This window comes from Mercenaria mercenaria, chromosome 3, assembly GCF_021730395.1.
Source record: "Mercenaria mercenaria strain notata chromosome 3, MADL_Memer_1, whole genome shotgun sequence".
Classification (NCBI taxonomy): Eukaryota; Metazoa; Mollusca; class Bivalvia; order Venerida; family Veneridae; genus Mercenaria; species Mercenaria mercenaria.
Window position 1 is genome coordinate 12,153,869 of NC_069363.1, and position 24,126 is coordinate 12,177,994.

Consider the following 24,126-nt stretch of genomic DNA (forward strand, 5'->3'; position numbering starts at 1 on the left):
TTACATATTGCTGAAGAAGGATAAACTAATGAATTAAATTTTGATTGCTGTTTTTTTCAGTCACATGCCTCCGAGAGCAAGTATGATATATTTGACAAGGAACAGATTATAGAGAAAGAGGTGAAAGGGCATAGTATTCGACAGAAACAGAAAATCTCTTACTCTGCACTCCTCAACAACTTTGATGCATCTTGAAAATAAGTGTAGGATTAAGTGAAAAGTTGATTGAGAACATTTTCTAGAAGTTAGAGGCGCTGGAAAAAGTGATATGGTTTGAATATGAGAATTGAACAGGGCACATACCTAAAAAAATCCAGTTTTAACAGAGGAATATGAAATTTTCAGTGTTATAATTACCTCCCTTGACAAAACTGACAGACATAAAGGAGATAGTCTTTGTAAATGTCACACAGTTCTGTTGCTCAAGACATTTGCTTATTAAGTGTTACATGTAACAAATTCATGAAATTTTTACCAGCTAATTTGGTCGTTTATATTTTGAGAAAACATCTTAGGTTTTACTTTTATTGTGGAGTTACCTTACAAAATGGTTGTCAGGGAAGATATATTTTTGCCATATGCCAAGGGAGATGATTAGTGTCATGGCCCATCACTATAAACTAAGGTGGACAATTTTCATTTCTGCAGTGAGAAAAGCATCAGAAATGCTTCAACTGGTTGAGGCTGGGTTAATGTGCACAGAAGAATTTTTGGACATTCTATAAGGCAGCTGATAGCAAGTTAAAATGTATTTTTATTTTTGCTGTTTTGGAGTATAGTGTAACCTCTTTTAATGACTCATTGCAGGAGTGAATACCTCATTGCAAAGGCAGAATTTTTCCTGCAAATATAAATTCCAAAATAATTTCTCCAGAGCAACAACTTAACAACAGCTGATTACAGTCTTGTTGCAAGTGTTTCATTCCAGAGAGGTTACACTGTCTTCTGTTGTATTTAATTCACAAATATTGTTAATGTGTTTTTGTGTATATTTTTAAAAATGATAGTTATGTTCATGGTTACAGTCCTATCTGTACAAAAGAGCAGCTGTGAACAGAGACCACCTGGCTTTAAAGACCACTGATTGCATTTTAAATTTCAGTGTTTTGGTGTATTTGAACATGTCAGTGGTTTTACCTTTATCCAAATTTAGGTCCAAGTAATTGATAATATCTGAGTCAATACCAACTTTAGCTGTGGTCTTCTGTACAGGTTTGAGGTGTATCCATGCAGGGCCTGGTTGTTATTTATTACTTAGGCCCATGTTTCAGAACAATTTATGTTAAAGATAAGTTTTTATTAACTTAACCATGTACAGTACATGTAGAAATTTAAGGTGACAATAGCAAATGAATGTACAGTATATGGTTTGGGTTTGAACACTTTAGATTGAAGGAGTATTTGTTGTATGTTTAAAATCAAATGTAATAAACTGAAAAATTTATTATTCAGATTTAAGAAAAACAATTTTAAAAGTACATTTAGACAAAGTCTTGATTTAAGGTGTATTTTTGTAGATTTATTTTTAAAGCAGTATTTTAGTATTTCTTGTTTTTGCAGTTGATGTACTTCGACTTTCTCCTTACAAGTTTAACTTTTTTCTCTGTGATATAAAAGCAGTTTTAGTTCCTCATTTATTTACACACTAAAGACCTCATACGGAGATCATATCTGAGAATGTTTTAAAGGAAGTTGGATAATGCTTCAACCAATAAACCTCCTTGGCTGTTTTTAGCTCAACTGTTCAAAGAATAAGTAGATCTATCCTACTCACCACAGTGTCGGCATCACACTTTGGTTAAATTTTTCCTGCAAATCCATGTTTTTGACAGTTTTGTCGAAATTATTTGACGTGGCTTTGAAATTTTGAACTCAAATTCTTTATTATAACAGTCTCTATCTGAAGGCAAGAGTACATAACTTTTGTCAAGTATTTTGGCTGTATTGTGGCCCTTTTTGTACTTGAAAATTGGTTCATTTTTCGTACAAGTCAATATTTTAAGTAAACTGTTTGACATATGGCTTTGAAACTTTTATTGCTTTTTTATTATAACAGTCTCTATCTGTAGGCAAGAGTACCTAACTCTTTCAAATATTTTGGCTGAATTATAGTCCTCTGCGGACTTGGAAATTGGTTCAGTTTTCGCACAAGTCCATATTTTCTCTAAACTGTTTGACATATGGCTTTGAAACTTTGACCACTTATTTACCATCATAGTCTCCATAATATTATGTAGGCAAGACTACATAACTAGGAAAAGGATTTTGACTCAGTAATGGCCCTTTTTTGACATAGAAATTAATTAATAATGATAATCAAGTTATATTTTGTGATACAGAGCAAGACTTATGCAGTTCCACAAATACAGGTACATTATTTGTCCTGTCGATTTTCTTTCTTTTCTCTGAAAATCTCTGGTTATATTTTGACCCTATACTTACATCAATTCTTCAAATAGTTGAGCGCGCTGTCGCTCTTGTTCATGAATGCTTCAAAATTCCAAAACATTTTATGGCAGTATTTTTGTCAAACAAATCAGAACTCTTTTAGATATTAAGCCAGTCTTATGTGATTTGAAATAGCGATAATGTTGAAATAGTAATATTGCATTCTTATCCCAGAATAAACAGTTTCAGAACATTCTTCTACACTCACAGTCTGAATCTTAAGGTGTAATTTTGTTCAGGTAACACTGATTTTGATGAAACTTTGTTGGAAAATAGATGCTGTAGTTGGAACATTCTTGAACTTAATTGGTGTTAAACTCCTCTACTAGTAAGTTTGATTTTAATATTAGGTACTTCGAGTCTAAGCCCGAATATATATGAAGTTGGAATATTGATGAATGTAGACCCTGGGCCTTTGGTGAAATATATTTCATGAAATACATGCATAATCTTTGTACAGAGGAACTTGTGTGTTTGTCCATATTTTGAACTTACCAAGACATTTGTATATATTTGATTCAGACGTGTATAGTGAAACATTTAGAATTGTTTCATTTGCATTTTGTGTAATTTATATTTGGTCAGGATGAATATCAGCCATTGTATATTTATACTGTATATAGAGGCCTACATTCATGGTGGTAAACTCACAGGAGACATTTGACCTTACAGTAGATATTCTTAATGTATTGTTGGGACAGTTTGAATGCTGATACACATATTGCATAAAGATTATCAGTTTCACTTGTATTCTAACATGACCTGATTTGTTTTCTTATTAAACAAAGAATGCTGAAAGTGTGTCTTAATTATTCAACAAAATCACTGTTTGTATGTCACAATTAATACATCACAGTGGGGCGCTGGGAAGGAAAATCTTACAAAATAGGCAACTTTTTGGTTGATGTCATCATGGATGAAGATAGTAATCCTTATCATTGTGCGAAATGTGAAAAATTTATCTCTAACAGTGAATGAAGTCATTGTCTTTCAGATACATATTATAATTCTGACTTTGAATCACTTAATTTGTCTTTCGCCAAGGTGGATATGAGCTCTGCTCTGGTGTTTCTTTCTTTAAAACCCAAGAAAATAACACAGTTTTTTCAGGATGGGTTTTTTTGTGATCGCAGATTAGTAGAAAGGTTTGATAAGCTTATTCTCGCTTTAACTCTTAGCAGTATTGCAAGTATATAAAAGATTTTCATAATTATGTAAAATGACTGCTGTCATTGTGGCTTTGTCAGATACCCACAATTGACTATTTGCATTTCACTGCATCCATCAAATGGGGAGGAACTATCGCAAAAGAAAACTATACTATGAATTTTATGAGTACGGAGACATTCAGTTTTTTCGCTTCTACAACCATAATCGCGTTTTTTGTCGCAGGATTACAGGCGATAACATAAATGTGCTGTAAATATCACAACATTCATTGAAAATGTAAATTTCTTTACGTGTGCTGTTTCATTTCTTTTTGATGTTCTGTATAAATAAATATGTAATAGTTGTTGAATTCTGAGTTTGTTTTCTTTTTAGCTTTGAGGTGACAAAAGTCACCAGGACAGTAGCCCTGGCATTGGTGTTGTGTGCAGAAACCTTACTAATGGTGTTGTGTGTAGAAACCTTGTTGATTGTTCTTGGCAAGCTCATATCTTAATAACTACGTATCACAACTAAATGGAACTTCATACATGCCTTTTTATACGTCTTTCAAAACGGCGTGTGCGTCTGTCCGTCCCTCAGTCTGTCCGTCATAATTCGTGTTCAGAATATAACTTTAAACTTGGCATATAGGTAGATGGCAATGAGACGATGTGCAGAGTGTTTGACCCGGCTTTGTAGTTCAGAGGTCATGATCACAAATTTAGCTAAAAGGTAAAAAAATGCCCATCATATTTTGTGTTCGGAGCACAACTAAATAACCATGCAAGATGACTTCAGACTTGGTTTGTAGGTAGGTGGTGATGAGACGATGTGCACAAGAACCGGGTCTATCGGTGAGGTCAAAGGTCAAGGTCACAAATTGAACTCTAAGGTCATATTTTGTGTACGGAGCACAACTTGTTAACCATTCAAGGTTTAAAGTTGACATGTAGTTAAATGACGATGTGCGGAGTGCATGGACCAAGGTGGTAGGTCAAAGGTCAAGGTCACAGCAAGGTCAAATCTGCCCATCATATTTCCTGTCCAGAGCATAACTTTAAATATGTTTTTAGCTCGACTATTCAAAGAATAGTCTAGCTATTCTACTCACCCTGGCGTCGGCGTCGGCGTCACACCTTGGTTAAGTTTTTGCATGCAAGTACATACAGCTATCATTTAAAGGCATATAGCTTTGAAACTTATCTATTCTTTTTCTAGGTCAATTACCAACCCCACTGGGTCAAGTTCATAACTCTAACATGTATTTTGAGCAAATTATGCCCCCTTTTTGGACTTAGAAAATTCTGGTTAAAGTTTTACATGCAAGTTACTATCTCCAAAACTAATGCAGATATTGAATTGAAACTTCTCATGTGTCTTTGGGGTTATAAAACTAGTTGATAGCACCAAGTCCCATAACTCTGACCTTCATTTTTGCCAAATTATGTCCCCTTTTGGACTTAGAAAATTCTGGTTAAAGTTTTGCGTGCAAGTACATACAGCTATTACTAAAAGGCATATAGATTTGAAACTTATTTTTTCTTTTTCTTGATCAATTACCTACCTCACTGGGTCAAGTCCGATAACTCGGACATGTATTTTGGCCAAATTATGCCCCCTTTTGGACTTACAAAATCCTGGTTAAAGTTTTACATGCGAGTTACTATCTCCAAAACTAATGCAGATATTAAATTGAAACTTCACATGTGTCTTCGGGGTTATAAAACTAGTTGATAGAATCAAGTCCCATAACTCTGACCTGTATTTTGGGCAAATTATGCCCCCTTTTGAACTTAGAAAATCCTGGTTAAAGTTTTGCATGCAAGTACATACAGCTATTACCAAAAAGCATATAGCTTTGAAACTTATTCATTCTTTTTCTAGGTCAATTACCAACCTCACTGGGTCAAGTTCCATAACTCTTAACATGTATTTTGAGCAAATTATGCCCGCTTTTGGACTTAGAAAATTCTGGTTAAAGTTTTACATGCAAGTTACTATCTCCAAAACTAATGCAGATGTTGAATTGAAACTTAACATGTTTCTTCGGGGTTATAAAACTAGGTGATAGCATCAAGTCCCATAACTCTGATATGCATTTTGGTCAAATTATGTCCCCTTTCGAACTTAAAACTCTTTTGATATTTAACTTTTTGGGTAATAATTTCCTGCTTCTGTGACAATATTTCGAATAGTCGAGCTTGGCTGTTCTACGGACAGCTCTTGTTTATTTGGCAGATCCCCTTTTTTGTTCACTTACAATTTTTTTGATAGAATTACTTCCCTTTTTTTGTTATTATGAATAGCTTATTTTGTGATTTTTTTTATGCCCCCACTGGAGGGGGGGCCATAAAGATTTGTCCGTCCGTCCGTCCTTCCGAGAATGTTGTGTCGCGCCTAGCTACAAAAGTATTTGACGTAGAGTAACAAAACTTTACAGGAATGTTAGTCAGCATATGTAGTTGTGCACCTGGGGTTTCGCGTCCGGATTCTTTCAGTCGTGTAAAAGTTATGGTCCCCGACTGTAAAAATTGGTCATTTTAGTGTTGTGTCGCGCCTAGCTCCGAAAGTATTTGACGTAGTCACAAAACTTTACAGGAATGTTGGTCAGCATGTGTAGTTGTGCACCTGGGGTTTCGAATCCGGATTCATCCAGTCAAGTAGGAGTTATGGCCCCTGACTTAGTAAAAAATTGGCCATTTTAATGTTGTGTCGCGGATAGCTCCAAAAGTATTTGACCTAGAGTCACCAAAGTTTACAGGAATGTTGGTCAGCATGTGCAGTTGTGCACCTGGGGTTTCGCGGATTCATTCAGTATTGTAAGAGTTATAGCCCCTGACTTAGTAACAAATTGGTCATTTTAATGTTGTGTTGTGCGTAGCTCCAAAAGTATTTGACCTAGAGTCACCAAAGTTTACAGAAATGTTGGTCAGCATGTGCAGATGTGCAGCTGGGGTTTCGCGTCCGGATTCATTCAGTCGTGTAGGAGTAATGGCCCCTGACTTAGTTAAAAATTGGTCATTTTAATGTTGTGTTGCGCATAGCTCCAAAAGTATATGACCTAGAGTCACCAAAGTTAACAGGAATGTTGGTCAGCATGTGCAGTTGTGCAGCTGGGTTTCGCGTCCGGATTCATTCAGTATTGTAGGCGTTATGGCCCCTGACCTGGGGAAAAAATTGTCATTTTAATGTCATGTAGTGGGGGCATCTGTGTCCCATGGACACATTTCTAGTTATTGTTCTTAGGGAAAAACTGAGACCACTTTTCTATGGTACAACATGGATGGTACCTCTAATTTGTAGCTGTATTTTGACATCTGTACCTGGTAAGGATTTTTTTGTGGACTTGGAATTTACTTTTAGAATTTCTTCCCTTTGTTGTTCCTGTCCTTTGGGCATCAACAGTCTAGTTCTTTAACTTTTGTTCCCATCCTCCTCTGATATAACCCTTCGGGCGTATTTTGCCCCACTTTGCAGAGCTTTTCTTCTGATAATACAAACAGAATGACAGAAGTTCCCTGACTATTGCTTTCATTTTTATGAAATTATGCCCCCTTTGTACTTAGCCATTTTTTTAACGAAATTCTGTTCGCAACAATCACCAAGATATATCTCAATAACTACACATCGCAACTAAATAAAACTTCATGCATTTATATCCCATAGTACAACCTTCTTGCATTTCTTTCCTGTTACTACAAACTGAATGACATAGGTCCTGTAACTCTTGCTTTCAATTTAGCGGCCTGATGAGGCACTGTTTTTTTATTTACCAGTTTTATACATCCATGAAACGATGTATTCTGGGAATACCAGTGGGCTGGTTGCATCCGATGAATTTGTCTGCTCTCTATTTTTATCAGTTCACCAAACTTGGCCACAATGGACATAATGTCTCGGCCAGATTCAATAACCAACTTGATTCTGCCAGTGGCTGTCGGGTATGTCCCTTGAATTACTCAAAATTTGCAAAAACTGACAGTGTACGCTCTCTAACTTGTGCAGTTCTTATCCAATGAAAATTTGTCACAATGGTTATGGGCATAATATCTTAGCCGAAGTCAATGACCCTTGAACTGCTCATATTTGTGAAATTTGACACTCAGCACTTTAACTTGAGCAGCTCTTATCATATGATCACCAAACTTGGTCTCAATGTTTATGGGTATATTATCTTCGCCAAGTTAGATAACTAGCCATGAAGCCTTCGTCACTTGAGTTATGGCCCTTGAATTAGTTGAAATTAAAAAAACTGACCACTTGCCTGCTCAGACTTAAAAGTGGAAAAACCTTTAAACAACTTCTTTTCATGAACCAGGTGGTTTCTTAGGCCCCTGTGGTCTTCTAATGACCTCTTATCATATGCGAGTATATGTAAGGTCGAGATCTACGTTGACATCGGGACTAAAAGTGGTTCTGTATTAGTAACTTGAGAACGCTTCAGCCTATTGGATGTAAAACTTCATAGGATGACTGCTTGTGTTCAATAGGTGACATTTATGACACGTTTTGTTGTTGTGTTTTTCGAAGGGAGAGAGGTGAGTTGGGTTTGGGGGTCACAAGCCTAAAGGTCAAGGTCAGTTGAGCTTTATACTGAAAACGGTATCCGATCAAAAGAACTGCATAGTGTTTGTGCCTACGACCTTCCAACTTGATGGGATCGTTCGATGCAGCGTACTGTTTTGATGCTTTTAGCTCTAGTAGGTTATGTTTACGTTGGTTAGACTAAAACAACTTCTAGTCAAAGCTGAGACCGTTTAGGAATACGATCATGAAACGTTACAGGATGATTGCCCACGGTCAAAAGTTGATTAAATTGTTTTGAGTGATTACTTTGACCTTTAGTCTGAGAGCGGTTTCCAATAGATCATTGGAGAGCTCTTTTCGGTGCCAAACCTGATAAGATTATTGCTTGTGGCCTGCGGGTAAACCCTATATTTTGTGGTCATTATAGCAAAGGTCAAGTTCACAGTGGCACTGAGGCTAAAAACAATATCCTATGACTTCGATTAAGTTTATTGTCCTTTTCTTGGACAAAAGGCCGCCAGTCTTCAAACTTCGTATTGTTTTTTGAGCGTCATTAGGTCAAAGGTCAAGCTCACAGACTAAAAATTACGTACCAGTTTACCCCAACACGCCATCATCGGGGGAAATGGGACTGGTTTTAATATCTTTGTAATAAAATTCGGTGCTAGGAGGCTTGATGGGTGTTGCATTTTCCATTACCTCAGAACAGAGTCTGCTATAATTTTGCTTTATTGCTTTCTATGCTTCCAAAGGATCTTCTCACAGATTTTACTTTTTAAGCGTTAATATTACCATAAAGTGAGATTTTCTATGTATTTAGCCCCCTCCCTTGCTAAGAGGTTCTTTTGCTTCTGAATTTATTGAGCAACGATATTAAAAGGAGTGTGAAAATTATAAGTAGGCCTACTTTTGATTTATTTTCAATAGCAGCTACATAAAATGGTTGTACACTGACAAACATGTTCAGTAAAATTAATGATTATATACATTACAACAAAAGCAAGAAAAATTACGAAAGAAATATCGACCGCAGGTTAACAATCAACTTGGATCAAATTAAAACACATTAAGTTAGGTAGTTTTTTTTTTTCTATTTCGGTTGCAGTTCAAACTCGAGGATGTTGATATTATTGACATAAAGGGGATGTGCACCAGTCCAGTATCGGCTGACATACAACCTGTTACGTTCCTCGCAAAAGCAGACGGCCGTCGGGCACACTACGTGATCACTTAGTGGTTTAATAATCTTTAGTTTCTCACATTCCTCTGAGACCAGATGCAGCATGTTGTTTTTGTAGTTGCAGACAATTAACGTCCCATCACGTGTAGCAACAATTCCTTCCGGACTGCATAGCTCGCTATCGTCATACATCGCAACAACCTTCCCGTCAAACGTAATCTTAGTGACGTCACACGTAATGCGATCAGTAACGAACAAATACGTCCCGTCATGGGAAACAGCTATGTTTTGCGGACATTGGAATAAATCTTTCCCATGCACATTTTTGCTTAGTGTTTTAATAATACGCCCATTCATATCGAGAATTTCTACTTTGCAAGGGGTCGGCGCATCGCATGTAACCGCTAGCCTGTTATCGCTATACGCAATCCCACGACAATCCCCATCCACTTTCAGACGTCGGCCCTCGGTCAGCTCTCCATGGTTTAACGTAAGGAACTGGATTTTGCGTTCTTCTGGAAGCGTCACTGCCAACTGTTCTGGTGCCAGCAACCCTTCTTCTACTACAGTTACATCCCATGGAGCAGACGATAATGTATATTCCGCGACTACTTCTCGATGCTTGGTGTCTAATATTTTTATCGCATTGTTTTTGCTATCCGCTAACACAAGAAAGTCGGTGGTGAGAAGTTCTGCTCCAGTTATGTTGCAGTCGTGCCTGTCTCTCGACGTTTTAACGCATACGTCACCGATGTGTACCAACGCGGTATTTTCATATTTATGAGCATGCTTCGACGTGCCGGAAGACGACTGTACTTCTTCTGGTTCTATCGGGTGATCAATGTTAAATATATCATATGCCCGAGGTTTCGGCGACGTGCCTATGTCCACAAGTACATGACTCGTCGTTGACGCAAACTTCTTGTGATACCGTATACATGTTTCACAAAGATACTGATTACACTCCTCACAATACTTCTCCGCTAGCACAGAATTCATCTCGGTGAGACAAGGGTCACAGTGCATTGTCGCGACATCCTCGGACACCTTGCCTGAATACACTGAACTCCCTTCTGAAAACTCTTTGCCAAATGAGCTATCTAAATCCATTTTTTTCTCTTTCCATTCGTTGCTCACCTTAAAAGAAACAAAATTAACGTGTTATTTCACGTTTATATTTTAAGTAGAGCTCTAAATCCAAGATATGACTGAAACAGCAAACATAAACAAACATTCACCTTGAATGTAATATTCTGTATTAGATTTCAATCAATCCATTATTCAATACGCTTGCTGCTAGCCGCGCTTTGACAATGTGATCGATACTAAGGTGTTGTTAACATTTTGTACAATATTGAACTTATAGATCTCTCAAGGTCAAGCTTGTTTACTTTCTTGTGAATTACTTAAGTCAGGTTTTAAAAACAACTTAAACAAGCCTATGTACATCTGGATTTGTCGTAAACCTGATAAAACTACCATTTTTCAATGTCGGTTATAATTAGGTCAAAGCTTAATCTTGAATACATGCATATATATGTACACCTGTCTGCTCCCAGTTCTTTCAAATCCCTCGTCTTCGCTAACGGCTGGGGAGTGTGAGTGGTGGGTAGGGCGAGGGGTGTGCTGGGCATAAATAGGGCCTTCAAATACAATCATTTACAGTACAGAACATTACATTTGTCATATCTTCAACATGATTTAACAACACCTTTAAAGTTTTTGAATTAAGGTCCATCTTTTTTTAAGTAGGCACAGCAAAATTAAATAGGCCTGCTGTAGGGTTTTATCAAACTACGTCAGACCTAGCTAAAAAAATTCAGCTCAGATATGGCTCTATATATATATATATATATATATATGTTTACTGGTTATGCTGTTACGGATTAATTGACGCGACCATTAGAAAATAAAAACCGGCAAGTCATGCAGTGTCTGTATCCAGTGTATGATGCCTCATAGGCCTATATCTTTGCTTTTTAATTGTCTTCCCCTGAATGATTTATTTAATGTCCAAAATAATACCATTTTAAGGATAGATTGGGACAAATTTAAAGATTAACGAGTAACTTCCCTACTACTTTGATAAATATATGGAAAAATGGTTATTCTTGTAAGAGTAGTACGATCTTACCTCTGGAAATTAACCCTCCTTGTTGTCCAATGTCCCGGCCTTTACGTCACAGAACGCGTACTGATGTTTGATTGTGTTTCGTGACGTCAGAGGACGTCAACCAGATCTCGTGACATCGGTGGACAACTCATCCAGAATTTCGGGAGAGAGTTATGGGCAGTAAATAAGGTTAGTTTAGTTTTTTTTTGCAATTCTGTCTCGGTGGTTTATTAATTGATATACAGCTGAACGTTGGATTATATCTAACGGATTAGGACTCTTAGTTACCTCCCATGACGGCCCGTCCACAGACTGAAATGAATGACTGTTATATTGTCACAATTATTATTATGAATTATTGTGATAGATCTAATTTCACGTTTTCAAACATATAGGCGCTGGCAAATAGAATTTCCGTCTGTAACAAAACTACCCAATTGTTTTTAGAGCACGGCTCCCAATATTACAGTATCTCCGATTGACGGACATGTAGATTTGTAACAGCAAAACTCAGCCTCTGTATAGGCCTAATGTTCACAGATATTAAAAAATCGTAGGAAAGCGCAGTATTTGAGAGGTACCTGCCGATGTCATGTTTTAAGAAAAGAGAATTTTACTAGGTGCCGTTTTTCAAGTTATTCGTTATTTTGTTCTATCTTAAATTCATTTTATGATATTCTTAATTCATGTTATGATATTAATAAATGCATTAAGTGATATCTTAAAACACCTTGTATTTAATGATATCACTAATTATACCTTACGGCATCATTAAATATATTTCCTGATATCATAAAAACGCTAATAGATATCATAAAATGAATCACAGATATCTCTAAGTATGATTTATTTTGCATACCCTTTATATCTGAAACACATTTCTATTTGAAATAATTATTTATAACATTCTACGTAATTGCGTTTGGCATATGACCAGAAATACTTCACATAGGGATACGGGATCACGTACAAGGACATTTTATTTCTGGTCTTGTGCCAGTGGTTTGTTTAAACCAATTCTTAAATTAATAAGACTGTGTTACTTAATCTTATATGGGCTAGTATTAAAAACAAAGTTTTTTTTTGTTTATAGTTATATCGATACAATTCAGGTCATACGGCGACTTTACCAGCATTTGACGGCGAAGGAAGATTCTAGCGCCCCTCCAGGCATTGTTGCAGAGATGGGCAGGCACGTGGGTAGAACCGCCGACCTTTTAAAACCTAGCTAGATGGCTTCTTCGCATGAAGAATTGTCACCTCTAGCGAGGTGGGGACAACTTGCTTGAAACAAGTGCAAAAATCTAGTTTGGATTTCCTCTGATAAGGGGTAGTGTACTTTTATCAGTAAGAAGTGCCCGGTGCGCCGTCCATTATGGATATAACTGAAATCAAATTAAGATTCTACGGAAAGTGGAACTACTTTTTGTAGAAAAAGACACTGAAAAGACGCCTACATACGTCAGTGGACAAGAACACTCGTTATGTAGCGTTATCACGTGTGGCGCTTTAGATCTCTCGGCCATCCTGGCATATCTTGTCAAGGTGCACATAAAGTGTGTGTGCATGTGTGGGGGTGGAAGGGGGAGAGTGCGTGATTTAGGGGATAGAAAGAAAACTCTTTAAATGCTGAGTGCCAGGCAATGGAGCTACCAGTACCCTTTTTCACGTCTTTGGTATGAAACGGCCAGGCATCGATCACTACGTGACGGTATCTTCACACACAAGTTTATATAATAATATATTTAAAGAGGACAACAGATTTGCTAAAGCCAATCTAACGTAACCAATCTAACGTAAACCTATATGGTCTTCTAAGACAATAATGTAAAAATTCAATTAGTATGTAACATAGACAGTGAAATGAAAGACAAGAATTGAAATAACGTGTTATAAACGAATTAACAGGTATTTACTTGTGTTAAATGTGTTTTCAAGTAAACCTCGTAACCCTTCCCTCCCCGCAACTTCTACCTCCCCCCAAATATATATATTTCTTTCAATTAACTTACATTTGATATCTCATACTTTCGTAGCTCATTCAAACTCCATTCCCATCTTCCTATCCCTCATACTTCACAACGCCTACCGCAACCATTACATCCCTCCTCACTTGCTTTTTTCGCTTTTTTTCTTTTTGATATTTTTAAACGAAGTAACTGAAGTTAATAGAGCAGTTTATAGGGATAGATGAAATGTCTTTTTTTGTATAAAAAGAAAGCAAAAACAGACACAATATATATGTCAGAAATTGGATTCGAACACACAGCCACTTACGTCGACTAGAACAATTTGGTTTAGATGATATGATGAAACACAAGTTTTTTTTTTAAAGTGGGACGTTGTGTTTTTTTTTTACCTCACCTGAGCAATCCTCATGGTAAGCTTTTGTGATCACTCCGTGTCCGTCGTCCGTCGTCAACAATTGTGTTTAAAAGACATCTCCTCCAAAACCACTGAATGGATTTTGATGAAACTTGGCATGGATGACTTGGATGGTCCTCTACCAAAGTTGTTCAAATGGTTTCGCTTGGTTGCACATAGGGGCCGCCAGAGCTAAAGTCTTCAGATTTTTAAATAATTTCACACAAATGGTTCTTATGTCACCCTCTACCAAGATTGTTCAAATCATACCGATTCGTCGAAAAACATGGCCGCCAGAGGGCGTGGTCAATTTTCCCTATATGTATATAGTGGAAATTAAAGAAATAATTCTTGTGTGAAACTGCTAGCCCGATTTTAAAATAATTTGTATGACCCTCTACCAAGATTGTTCAAATTATACCGATTCGTCAAAAAAAAACATGGTCGCCAGGGGGCGTGGTCACTTTTCCCTATATGTATATAGTGGAAACTTAAAAAATCTTCTTGTATAAAAGTGCTTGCTCGATTTTAGAATAATTTTACACAAATGGTCCTTGTGTGACCCTCTACCAAGATTGTTCAAATTATTTTTATTCGTCAAAAATCATGGCCGCCAGAGGGCGTGGTCCTTTTCCCCTATGTGTATATAGTGGAAACTTTAAAAAATCTTCTTGGGTGAAACTGTTGGCCCGATTTTAGAATAATTTTACACAAATGGTCCTTGTATGACCATATAATTACACCCCCCCACTCACACACACACGCACGCACTCACGCGCGTGCACGCACACACATTTATTTCGTGCCTATCATTACGGTAATACAGCATAATACGTAGGCCTTTCCGGAATATATTTGTTTTATAACTTCATCTCCTAACTTATTCAGTCAATCTCTTTTCGCTCTAGTCTTAGAACATAGATGAATAACTTAATGATGATAAACAAGTGTTCAAAGTTTCAAAGCCATGTGTCAAACAGTTTACACAAAATATGAACAAATACGAAAAACATAACCAAGATTTGTAAGTTAAAAGGGGCAATAATTCAGACAAAATCATTGATGGAGTTATGTATTCTTGCCTAAAACTGGACACGGTGATGGTACACAAGTGTTGAAAGTTTCAAAGCTTTATCTCAAAAGGTTTTGTCAAAAATGTGGACTGGTATGAAAAACTTAACCAAGGTGTGATTCCGACGCCGACGCCGTGGTGAGTAGGATAGCTCTACTTATTCTTCGAATAGTCGAGCTAAAAACAAAAGAGAAAAAAAGAAAAATATGTGTCAGAAGTGGGATTCGAACCCACGCCCACATACGTGGACCAGAACACTCGTTTTGAAGGTTTATCACCTTGAGTCTGGCGCCTTAATTAGACCACTCGGCCATCTTGAATCAGTCACATAAGTTTGGTCTGATTAAGATGACAGAATAAAGGACATTATTTTGTAAACTTACACGTTGGATTACTCGTTTTGTTTTTGATCGTTTTTAAATAAAATCAATGGAATAATCATAAATGTTTGTATTGATAGCTGAAAACTATTTGTATGATAAAAACGAAACTGAAATGAGAAGACAAAATATGTGTCAGAAGTGGGATTCGAACCCACGCCCACATACGTGGACCAGAACACTCGTTATGAAGGTTTATCACCTTGAGTCTGGCGCCTTAGACCACTCGGCCATCCTGACATCTATAGTAATCGTGTAGAAAAAATTGTATGATTTAGATGACAGAATAAAGGACATTTTCGTTGGATTATTCGTTTTGTTTTGATCGTTTTTAAATAAAGTAAATGGAATTATCAGAAATGTTTGTATATATTGTTGATCAATAGTTGTATAATAACAAGAGCTGTCTAGCTGTCTGTTGACAACGCGCTCGACTATATTCGACGAATTGATGGAAGTGTGGGGTCAAAATATTACCAGTGATTGTCAGACAAAAGAAATAAAATAGATAAGACAAACAATGAACCTGTATTTGTGGAACTGGATAAAATTTGCACTATATGGCATGGTAAACAAGTGTTCAAAGATTCAAAGCCATATATCAAACAGTTAAGACAAAATATGGAATTGTATGCGAAACTTAACTAATTTCTATATAAAAAAGGGCCATGACTGAGCCAAAGTCCATGACCTAGTTATGTAGTCTTGCCTAAATATGTAGACTATGACGGTAAGCAAGTGGTCAAAGTTTCAAAGCCATATGACAAACAGGTTAGACAAAGATGGACTGGTATGAAACATTTAACTTATTTCCAAGTTCAAAAAGTGCCATACGTCAGCCAAAATAGTTGACAGAGTTATGCTGTCTTGCCTACAGATGAAAATCATGATGATAAACAAGTGTTCAAAGTTTCAAAGCCACATGTCAATAGTTATGATAAAACCTGGACTTACACGAAACCTGAACCAATTTCCAGGTTCAAAAAGGGCCATATGTCAAACAGTTTACACAAAATATGAAGTGGTACGAAAAACATAACCAAGATTTATATGTTAAAAGGGGCCATAATTCAGACAAAATACTTGATGGAGTTATGTACTCTTGTCTAAAACTGGACATGGTGATAGTACACAAGTGTTGAAAATTTCAAAGCTTTATCTCAAAGGGTTTTGTCAAAAATGTGGACTGGTATGAAAAACTTAAACAAGATGTTATTCCGACGCCGACGCCGTGGTGAGTAGGATGCTCTACTTATTCTTCGAATAGTTGAGCTAAAAACAAAAGAGAAAAGAAAAGAAAAATATATGTCAGAAGTGGGATTCGAACCCACGCCCACATACGTGGACCAGAACACTCGTTTTGAAGGTTTATCACCTTGAGTCTGGCGCCTTAGACCACTCGGCCATCCTGACATGCTGAATCAGGCACATAAGTTTGGTCTGATTAAGATGACAGAATAAAGGACATTATTTTGTAAACTTACACGTTGGATTACTCGTTTTGTTTTTGATCGTTTTTAAATAAAATCAATGGAATAATCATAAATGTGTGTATTGACAGCTGAAAACTATTTGTATGATAAAACGAAACTGAAATGAGAAGACAAAATATGTGTCAGAAGTGGGATTCGAACCCACGCCCACATACGTGGACCAGAACACTCGTTATGAAGGTTTATCACCTTGAGTCTGGCGCCTTAGACCACTCGGCCATCCTGACATCTGTCCCAATCAGGCACAAAAAATGTGATTTAGACGTCAGAATGAAGGACATTTTCGTTTGGATTATTCGTTTTGTTTTGATCGTTTTTAAATAAAGTAAATGGAATTATCAGAAATGTTTGTATATATATATAGTTGAAAAATATCTGTATAATGACAAGAGCTGTCTAGCTGTCTGTTGACAACGCGCTCGACTATATTCGAAGAATTGATGGAAGTGTGGGGTCAAAATATTACCAGTGATTGTCAGACAAAAGAAATAAAATAGATAAGACAAACGATACACCTGTATTTGTGGAACTGGATAAAATTTGCACTATATGGCATGGTAAACAAGTGTTCAAAGATTCAAAGCCATATATCAAACAGTTAAGACAAAATATGGAATTGTATGCGAAACTTAACTAATTTCTATATAAAAAAGGGCCATGACTGAGCCAAAGTCCATGACCTAGTTATGTAGTCTTGCCTACATATGTAGACTATGACGGTAAGCAAGTGGTCAAAGTTTCAAAGCCATATGACAAACAGGTTAGACAAAGGATGGACTGGTATGAAACATTTAACTTATTTCCAAGTTCAAAAAGGGCCATATTTCAGCCCAAAGAAGTTTATTTTATAGCTCTTTGTTCAGCCAAAATAGTTGACAGAGTTATGCTGTCTTGCCTACAGATGAAAATCATGATGATAAACAAGTGTTCAAAGTTTCAAAGCCACATGTCAATAGTTATGATAAAACCCGGACTTACACGAAACCTGAACCAATTTCCAGGTTCAAAAAGGGCCATATGTCAAACAGTTTACACAAAATATGAAGTGGTACGAAAAACATAACCAAGATTTATATGTTAAAAGGGGCCATAATTCAGACAAAATACTTGATGGAGTTATGTACTCTTGTCTAAAACTGGACATGGTGATAGTACACAAGTGTTGAAAATTTCAAAGCTTTATCTCAAAGGGTTTTGTCAAAAATGTGGACTGGTATGAAAAACTTAAACAAGATGTTATTCCGACGCCGACGCCGTGATGAGTAGGATAGCTCTACTTATTCTTCGAATAGTTGAGCTAAAAACAAAAGAGAAAAGAAAAGAAAAATATATGTCAGAAGTGGGATTCGAACCCACGCCCACATACGTGGACCAGAACACTCGTTTTGAAGGTTTATCACCTTGAGTCTGGCGCCTTAGACCACTCGGCCATCCTGACATGCTGAATCAGGCACATAAGTTTGGTCTGATTAAGATGACAGAATAAAGGACATTATTTTGTAAACTTACACGTTGGATTACTCGTTTTGTTTTTGATCGTTTTTAAATAAAATCAATGGAATAATCATAAATGTGTGTATTGACAGCTGAAAACTATTTGTATGATAAAAACGAAACTGAAATGAGAAGACAAAATATGTGTCAGAAGTGGGATTCGAACCCACGCCCACATACGTGGACCAGAACACTCGTTATGAAGGTTTATCACCTTGAGTCTGGCGCCTTAGACCACTCGGCCATCCTGACATCTATTGTAATCGGGTAGAAAAAATTGTATGATTTAGATGACAGAATAAAGGACATTTTCGTTGGATTATTCGTTTTGTTTTGATCGTTTTTAAATAAAGTAAATGGAATTATCAGAAATGTTTGTATATATTGTTGATAAATATTTGTATAATAACAAGAGCTGTCTAGCTGTCTGTTGACAACGCGCTCGACTATATTCGAAGAATTGATGGAAGTGTGGGGTCAAAATATTACCAGTGATTGTCAGACAAAAGAAATAAAATAGATAAGACAAACGATACACCTGTATTTGTGGAACTGGATAAAATTTGCACTATATGGCATGGTAAACAAGTGTTCAAAGATTCAAAGCCATATATCAAACAGTTAAGACAAAATATGGAATTGTATGCGAAACTTAACTAATTTCTATATAAAAAAGGGCCATGACTGAGCCAAAGTCCATGACCTAGTTATGTAGTCTTGCCTACATATGTAGACTATGACGGTAAGCAAGTGGTCAAAGTTTCAAAGCCATATGACAAACAGGTTAGACAAAGGATGGACTGGTATGAAACATTTAACTTATTTCCAAGTTCAAAAAGGGCCATATTTCGGCCAAAATAGTTGACAGAGTTATGCTGTCTTGCCTACAGATGAAAATCATGATGATAAACAAGTGTTCAAAGTTTCAAAGCCACATGTCAATAGTTATGTTAAAACCTGGACTTATACAAAACCTGAACCAATTTCTAGGTTCAAAAAGGGCCATATGTCAAACAGTTTACACAAAATATGAAGTGGTACGAAAAACATAACCAAGATTTATAAGTTAAAAGGGGCCATAATTCAGATAAAATACTTGATGGAGTTATGTACTCTTGTCTAAAACTGGACATGGTGATAGTACACAAGTGTTGAAAATTTCAAAGCTTTATCTCAAAGGGTTTTGTCAAAAATGTGGACTGGTATGAAAAACTTAAACAAGATGTTATTCCGACGCCGACGCCGTGGTGAGTAGGATAGCTCACTTATTCTTCGAATAGTTGAGCTAAAAACAAAAGAGAAAAGAAAAGAAAAATATATGTCAGAAGTGTGATTCGAACCCACGCCCACATACGTGGACCAGAACACTCGTTTTGATGGTTTATCACCTTGAGTCTGGCGCCTTAGACAACTCGGCCATCCTGACATGCTGAATCAGGCACATAAGTTTGGTCTGATTAAGATGACAGAATAAAGGACATTATTTTGTAAACTTACACGTTGGATTACTCGTTTTGTTTTTGATCGTTTTTAAATAAAATAAATGGAATAATCAGAAATGTTTGTATTGATATTAGAACTGTATTTGTACTAATCCCCAATGATAACGTGATTCCCGCCGTAACTATTTGTATGATAAATCGAAACTGAAATGAGAAGACAAAATATGTGTCAGAAGTGGGATTCGAACCCACACCCACATACGTGGACAAGAACACTCGTTTTGAAGGTTTATCACATTGAGTCTGGCGCCTTAGACCACTCAGCCATCCTGACATATGCTAAATAAAGCAGATAAGTTAGGTGAAATTAAGATGACAGAATAAAGGACATTATTTTGTAAACTTGCACGTTGGATTACTCGTTTTTTTTATCTTTTTTAAATAAAATAAATGGAATAATCAGAAATGTTTGTATTGATCGTTGAAACGTATTAGTATAATAAAAACGAAACTGAAAAGAGAAGACAAAATATGTGTCAGAAGTGGGATTCGAACCCACGCCCACATACGTGGACCAGAACACTCGTTATGAAGGTTTATCACCTTGAGTCTGGCGCCTTAGAACTCTCGGCCATCCTAACATGTTTTGAAATCAGGCAGAAAAAAAAATTGTATGATTTAGATGACAGAATAAAGGACATTTTCGTTGGATTATTCGTTTTGTTTTGATCGTTTTTAAATAAAGTAAATGGAATTATCAGAAATGTTTGTATATATTGTTGAAAACTATTTGTAAAATAACAAGAGCTGTCTAGCTGTTTGTTGACAACGCGCTCGACTATATTCAAAGAATTGATGGAAGTGTGGGGTCAAAATATTCAACAGAGTTATGTTCTCTTGCCTACAGATGAATATCATAATGTCTTTTTGATAAGCAAGTGTTAAAAGTTTCAAAGCCTCATATCAAATAGTTTTGACAAAACCTTGACTATAAATACGAAACCCGAACAAATTTCTAAGTTAAAAGAGGGCCATAATTCAGCCAAAATATTCAACAGAGTTATGCTCTTTTGCCTACAAATGGATATCATTATGATAAACAAGTGTTCAGAGTTTCAAATCCACATGTCAAATCGTTTTGACAAAACCTGGACTTGTACGAAACCTGAACCAATTTCAAAGTCCAAAAATGGCCATAATTTAGCTAGCGTAGTTGACAAGACTTATGTACTCTGGCCTACAGATGGAGATTATGATAATAAACAAGTGTTCAAAGGTCCAAAGCCATATGTCAAACAGTTTACACAAAATATGAAGTGGTACGAAAAACATAACCAAGATTTGTAAGTTAAAAGGGACCATAATTCAGACAAAATCCTTGATGGAGATATGTACTCTTGTCTAAAACTGGACATTGTGATAGTACACGAGTGTTGAAAGTTTCAAAGGTTTGATAGCTCTATTTATTCTTCGAATAATCGAACTAAAAACGAATGAGAAAAAAAGAGAGAAAAATATGTGTCAGAAGTGGGATTCGAACCCACGCCCACATACGTGGACCAGAACACTCGTTTTGAAGGTTTATCACCTTGAGTCTGGCGCCTTAGACCACTCGGCCATCCTGACATGTGTTTATTCATGCACATAAGTTTAGTGTGATTAAGATGACAGAGTAAAGGACATTTTTTGTAAACTTACACGTTGGATTACTCGTTTTGTTTTTGATTGTTTTTAAATAAAATAAACGGAATTATCAGAAATGTTTGTATTAATATTTGTATGACAAAAAACGAAACTGAAATGAGAAGACAAAATATGTGTCAGAAGTGGGATTCGAACCCACGCCCACATACGTGGACCAGAACACTCATTATGAAGGTTTATTACACCTTGAGTCTGGCGCCTTAGACCACTCGGCCATCCTGACATCTGATTAACCTGGTATAAAAACGTATTTATGTACGATTGTATTTTATTGGAATAAAATTATTGAGAGAAAAGACGTTTTTCTCCTGAAATGTCTTTGACTTTGGTTTTTCTTGTATCTTTTTCATAAAATAAGACCAATATAACACGTCAATTAAAAAAATCTGCTTTATTTCCATAAGCGTGTGTCTACATTTTAGATGAGCGCCTTTCTAACTGAGATTTAACAGACTGGTTTACAAATTCAGTTTCTTTTCACATTACTATCGTTGAATAAAATTACCCTGATTATCAGTCTAATCTTTTCCAATCTGTCAACAAGAATTATATTATTCAGTCACGTAAGGATACCTGTCCTAAAACTCACCAGACGCCTGTAGCAATGGCTGAGGCCGATCAGGAAAACAATCCTGCTAAGCCAGACAGCGCTGACGAGGACACAGATGAAGAGAGCGAAGTGCTTGAAGAAAGTCCATGTGGAAGATGGCAGAAGAGGAGGGAGGAGGTTTGTGTCTTATTTTACAATGTCCTGAAAGTTTTAACTTGTTCCAATGCATGGTTAAATGCACAAACATTTTCAACTTGTTCTACAGAGCTGGCAAGGTTCATAGATCCGATGTGAAAGTTGCCAGTCACAACCTAGATAATCTAAAGTTAGCACTTACTCCTATGATATGCATTTAGATTTAGAGTGGTGGAACCTATGCTCGCGGCGGTATTCCTATGCTCGCGGTATTTCGATAAGGAAGTGTCTAGCCGTCCGGTAACCGGACGCCTAGCCTGCGTTCTAGTCGTCCGGTTACCGGACGGCTAGCAAATCATCAGGGGATTTTCTAGTCGTCCGGTAATTGATTTCCAAATGAATAAGACATGATTTTATATAGTTTTAATGTTATTTACTTAAGATATTGATACTTATCTGCAAACAAAATGTTGTGTGAATACATATTATACAGATTTATAATAAATCACTGCATTATTCAGCCGATAAAATGGAAGTTTGCCGAACTTAATGATGGTGAGATCGACATGACGTCACTTATCAAAGTCTGTTCATCTGGAGGCTTTTATGGGATCGGAATTTTTAAATTTTAACAACTTTTTCACTGGATTTTCAAAATTAAAACAGTTTTGAAATTTCAATTTCATATTTTAGTATTCAAATATTTTTTAGTGAACAACTGTTTTAAATGACATCTAATTTCAAAAGCGGCACTGAAATGTTCAAAACTTTAAGAAAAACAGTAGTTAAAATATATATAGAGATTTGTGTTTTAATAATTAAACTTTAGGCCGTTAGACAAACATCACTTTTTACAAAAATAGCATATGGACGTTCGGCGATCAATGTTTTATCATTTCTAAAAATAGAATATCAACGGCTTTGTAAACAAACACGATCTCTTGCGTTTAATTGACTGAAAAATCAAAGTATTGGTATTTTAAGTAAATAACATTTAAAACTGTATAAAATCATTACCTATTAAATAAGAAATCAATTACCGGACGACTAGAAAATCCCCTGAGGATTTGCTAGTCGTCCGGTAACCGGACGACTAGAACGCAGGCTAGACGTCCGGTTACCGGACGGCTAGACACTTCCTTTCGATAAATATGCTCTCTGCAGACGCACTGATAAAAATATTTCATCATGCTATGTTCAACACCGACCAGTGGTGAAATGCCTTTACAACAAACGTGGCGATAGCCGCGCGTGCCGCTCACGTGATGTATACAGCAGCTGATACATTTTACGCAATCTGTATCTGTCGCACAAATCTCACACAAATATGTCAAAATCACTTAACTAAAGTTAGTTTTTTAGAAATCATGCATTACATTCAGATATAAGATACATTTAAGAGCAAGATGTGATGAATGTGACGCCTGGCTACACTACGAGTGCCTTTCGAACCATGAAAAGATCGATGTTGGTCTTAGTATTTTGACAAAGTCCAAATGGTTCTTTCTGAGATGTAGAGAGGAGTAAATTTCCTACACACAAAAGAAGTGTAGAAAACATTAGCGAGTTAATCACTGTCGTTGTTTGAATCTTTGATACTTGAACATTCTGTTTTTAAACAACATTATTATACGTTTTAAGCTTTGTTCTAATAGTGACTCCATTTCAGAAAGGGAAATATACACATAGAGGCACATACTTAATTTTATCCCCATTTATTTTGTTTTTCACATAATAAATGAGTAATGTTCTAAATATTATATTCGCATATGCTTGTTTGTTCATTTGTAGCCTGCTGATTTTTTTTTTAGACCTTAGTTTAATCGATATTACATACTGCCAGCATAGGTTCCCTTCAGGGCGAATTTTCACCTTTTCACGTATGCCGTGTCGATAGCTCACGAGACGACTAAGTCACGTGATGACGCACATCAACAATATGTTTTGATAAAAGGAGGATAACTTTATGTTTTTGCATAGGCAAATCGAAATAATAATTTTTTCTTGCTTCTTAAAAAGATTATATATGTACAAAATACCGCGAGCATAGGTTCCACCACTCTAGACTGTTCCCC

General features: G+C 36.4%; 3 protein-coding genes and 11 non-coding genes across 16 annotated transcripts in view; 2 read left to right on the forward strand and 12 right to left on the reverse strand.

Annotated features, from left to right (window-relative positions):
* LOC123525433 (uncharacterized) overlaps positions 1-3,967 on the forward strand; it is a 30,061-nt gene extending 26,094 nt beyond the window's left edge. For both annotated transcript variants that reach the window (XM_045304474.2, XM_045304475.2), the window contains one exon: positions 61-3,967. In XM_045304474.2, coding sequence (XP_045160409.1) covers positions 61-195 — 135 coding nt within the window. In that variant the 3' untranslated portion in view covers positions 196-3,967. The remainder of the gene's footprint in view (positions 1-60) is intronic.
* A 5,055-nt stretch (positions 3,968-9,022) lies between these two features.
* Positions 9,023-11,568, reverse strand: LOC123525432 (uncharacterized). Of its 2 annotated transcripts, none has more exons than XM_045304473.2 (2): positions 11,439-11,568; positions 9,023-10,441 (listed from the first exon to the last, which is right to left on the reverse strand). In XM_045304473.2, exon 2 carries the CDS (start codon positions 10,412-10,414, stop codon positions 9,215-9,217), a length of 1,200 nt encoding a protein of 399 aa, XP_045160408.1. In that variant the 5' UTR covers positions 10,415-10,441; positions 11,439-11,568; the 3' UTR covers positions 9,023-9,214. The 2 variants fall into 2 exon arrangements, with proteins under 2 accessions (XP_045160408.1, XP_045160407.1); XM_045304472.2 differs by lacking the exon at positions 11,439-11,568 and adding an exon at positions 10,543-10,690.
* A 3,494-nt stretch (positions 11,569-15,062) lies between these two features.
* Positions 15,063-15,173, reverse strand: Trnal-caa (transfer RNA leucine (anticodon CAA)). The gene is made up of 2 exons: positions 15,132-15,173; positions 15,063-15,108 (listed from the first exon to the last, which is right to left on the reverse strand). It is a non-coding gene; the product is annotated as a tRNA-Leu (tRNA).
* Positions 15,174-15,366: 193 nt separating this feature from the next.
* Positions 15,367-15,473, reverse strand: Trnal-caa (transfer RNA leucine (anticodon CAA)). Its single transcript has 2 exons — positions 15,436-15,473; positions 15,367-15,412 (listed from the first exon to the last, which is right to left on the reverse strand). It is a non-coding gene; the product is annotated as a tRNA-Leu (tRNA).
* A 1,066-nt stretch (positions 15,474-16,539) lies between these two features.
* Positions 16,540-16,646, reverse strand: Trnal-caa (transfer RNA leucine (anticodon CAA)). The gene is made up of 2 exons: positions 16,609-16,646; positions 16,540-16,585 (listed from the first exon to the last, which is right to left on the reverse strand). It is a non-coding gene; the product is annotated as a tRNA-Leu (tRNA).
* Positions 16,647-16,846: 200 nt separating this feature from the next.
* Trnal-caa (transfer RNA leucine (anticodon CAA)) lies at positions 16,847-16,953 on the reverse strand. The gene is made up of 2 exons: positions 16,916-16,953; positions 16,847-16,892 (listed from the first exon to the last, which is right to left on the reverse strand). It is a non-coding gene; the product is annotated as a tRNA-Leu (tRNA).
* Positions 16,954-18,057: 1,104 nt separating this feature from the next.
* Trnal-caa (transfer RNA leucine (anticodon CAA)) lies at positions 18,058-18,164 on the reverse strand. Its single transcript has 2 exons — positions 18,127-18,164; positions 18,058-18,103 (listed from the first exon to the last, which is right to left on the reverse strand). It is a non-coding gene; the product is annotated as a tRNA-Leu (tRNA).
* A 201-nt stretch (positions 18,165-18,365) lies between these two features.
* Positions 18,366-18,472, reverse strand: Trnal-caa (transfer RNA leucine (anticodon CAA)). Its single transcript has 2 exons — positions 18,435-18,472; positions 18,366-18,411 (listed from the first exon to the last, which is right to left on the reverse strand). It is a non-coding gene; the product is annotated as a tRNA-Leu (tRNA).
* A 1,067-nt stretch (positions 18,473-19,539) lies between these two features.
* Trnal-caa (transfer RNA leucine (anticodon CAA)) lies at positions 19,540-19,646 on the reverse strand. Its single transcript has 2 exons — positions 19,609-19,646; positions 19,540-19,585 (listed from the first exon to the last, which is right to left on the reverse strand). It is a non-coding gene; the product is annotated as a tRNA-Leu (tRNA).
* Positions 19,647-19,889: 243 nt separating this feature from the next.
* Trnal-caa (transfer RNA leucine (anticodon CAA)) lies at positions 19,890-19,996 on the reverse strand. Its single transcript has 2 exons — positions 19,959-19,996; positions 19,890-19,935 (listed from the first exon to the last, which is right to left on the reverse strand). It is a non-coding gene; the product is annotated as a tRNA-Leu (tRNA).
* Positions 19,997-20,196: 200 nt separating this feature from the next.
* Trnal-caa (transfer RNA leucine (anticodon CAA)) lies at positions 20,197-20,303 on the reverse strand. The gene is made up of 2 exons: positions 20,266-20,303; positions 20,197-20,242 (listed from the first exon to the last, which is right to left on the reverse strand). It is a non-coding gene; the product is annotated as a tRNA-Leu (tRNA).
* An 878-nt stretch (positions 20,304-21,181) lies between these two features.
* Trnal-caa (transfer RNA leucine (anticodon CAA)) lies at positions 21,182-21,288 on the reverse strand. The gene is made up of 2 exons: positions 21,251-21,288; positions 21,182-21,227 (listed from the first exon to the last, which is right to left on the reverse strand). It is a non-coding gene; the product is annotated as a tRNA-Leu (tRNA).
* A 192-nt stretch (positions 21,289-21,480) lies between these two features.
* On the reverse strand, positions 21,481-21,589 carry Trnal-caa (transfer RNA leucine (anticodon CAA)). Its single transcript has 2 exons — positions 21,552-21,589; positions 21,481-21,526 (listed from the first exon to the last, which is right to left on the reverse strand). It is a non-coding gene; the product is annotated as a tRNA-Leu (tRNA).
* Positions 21,590-21,851: 262 nt separating this feature from the next.
* LOC123525431 (nuclear receptor-binding protein-like) overlaps positions 21,852-24,126 on the forward strand; it is a 42,310-nt gene continuing 40,035 nt past the window's right edge. Inside the window, exon 1 of the mRNA XM_053537881.1 lies at positions 21,852-22,093. Coding sequence (XP_053393856.1) covers positions 21,971-22,093 — 123 coding nt within the window. The 5' untranslated portion in view covers positions 21,852-21,970. The remainder of the gene's footprint in view (positions 22,094-24,126) is intronic.

What these genes read in the sequence shown, in the direction of transcription:
- LOC123525432 (XM_045304473.2), bottom strand. Translation starts at nt 10,414, where the DNA reads ATGGATTTAGATAGCTCATTTGGCAAAGAGTTTTCAGAAGGGAGTTCA.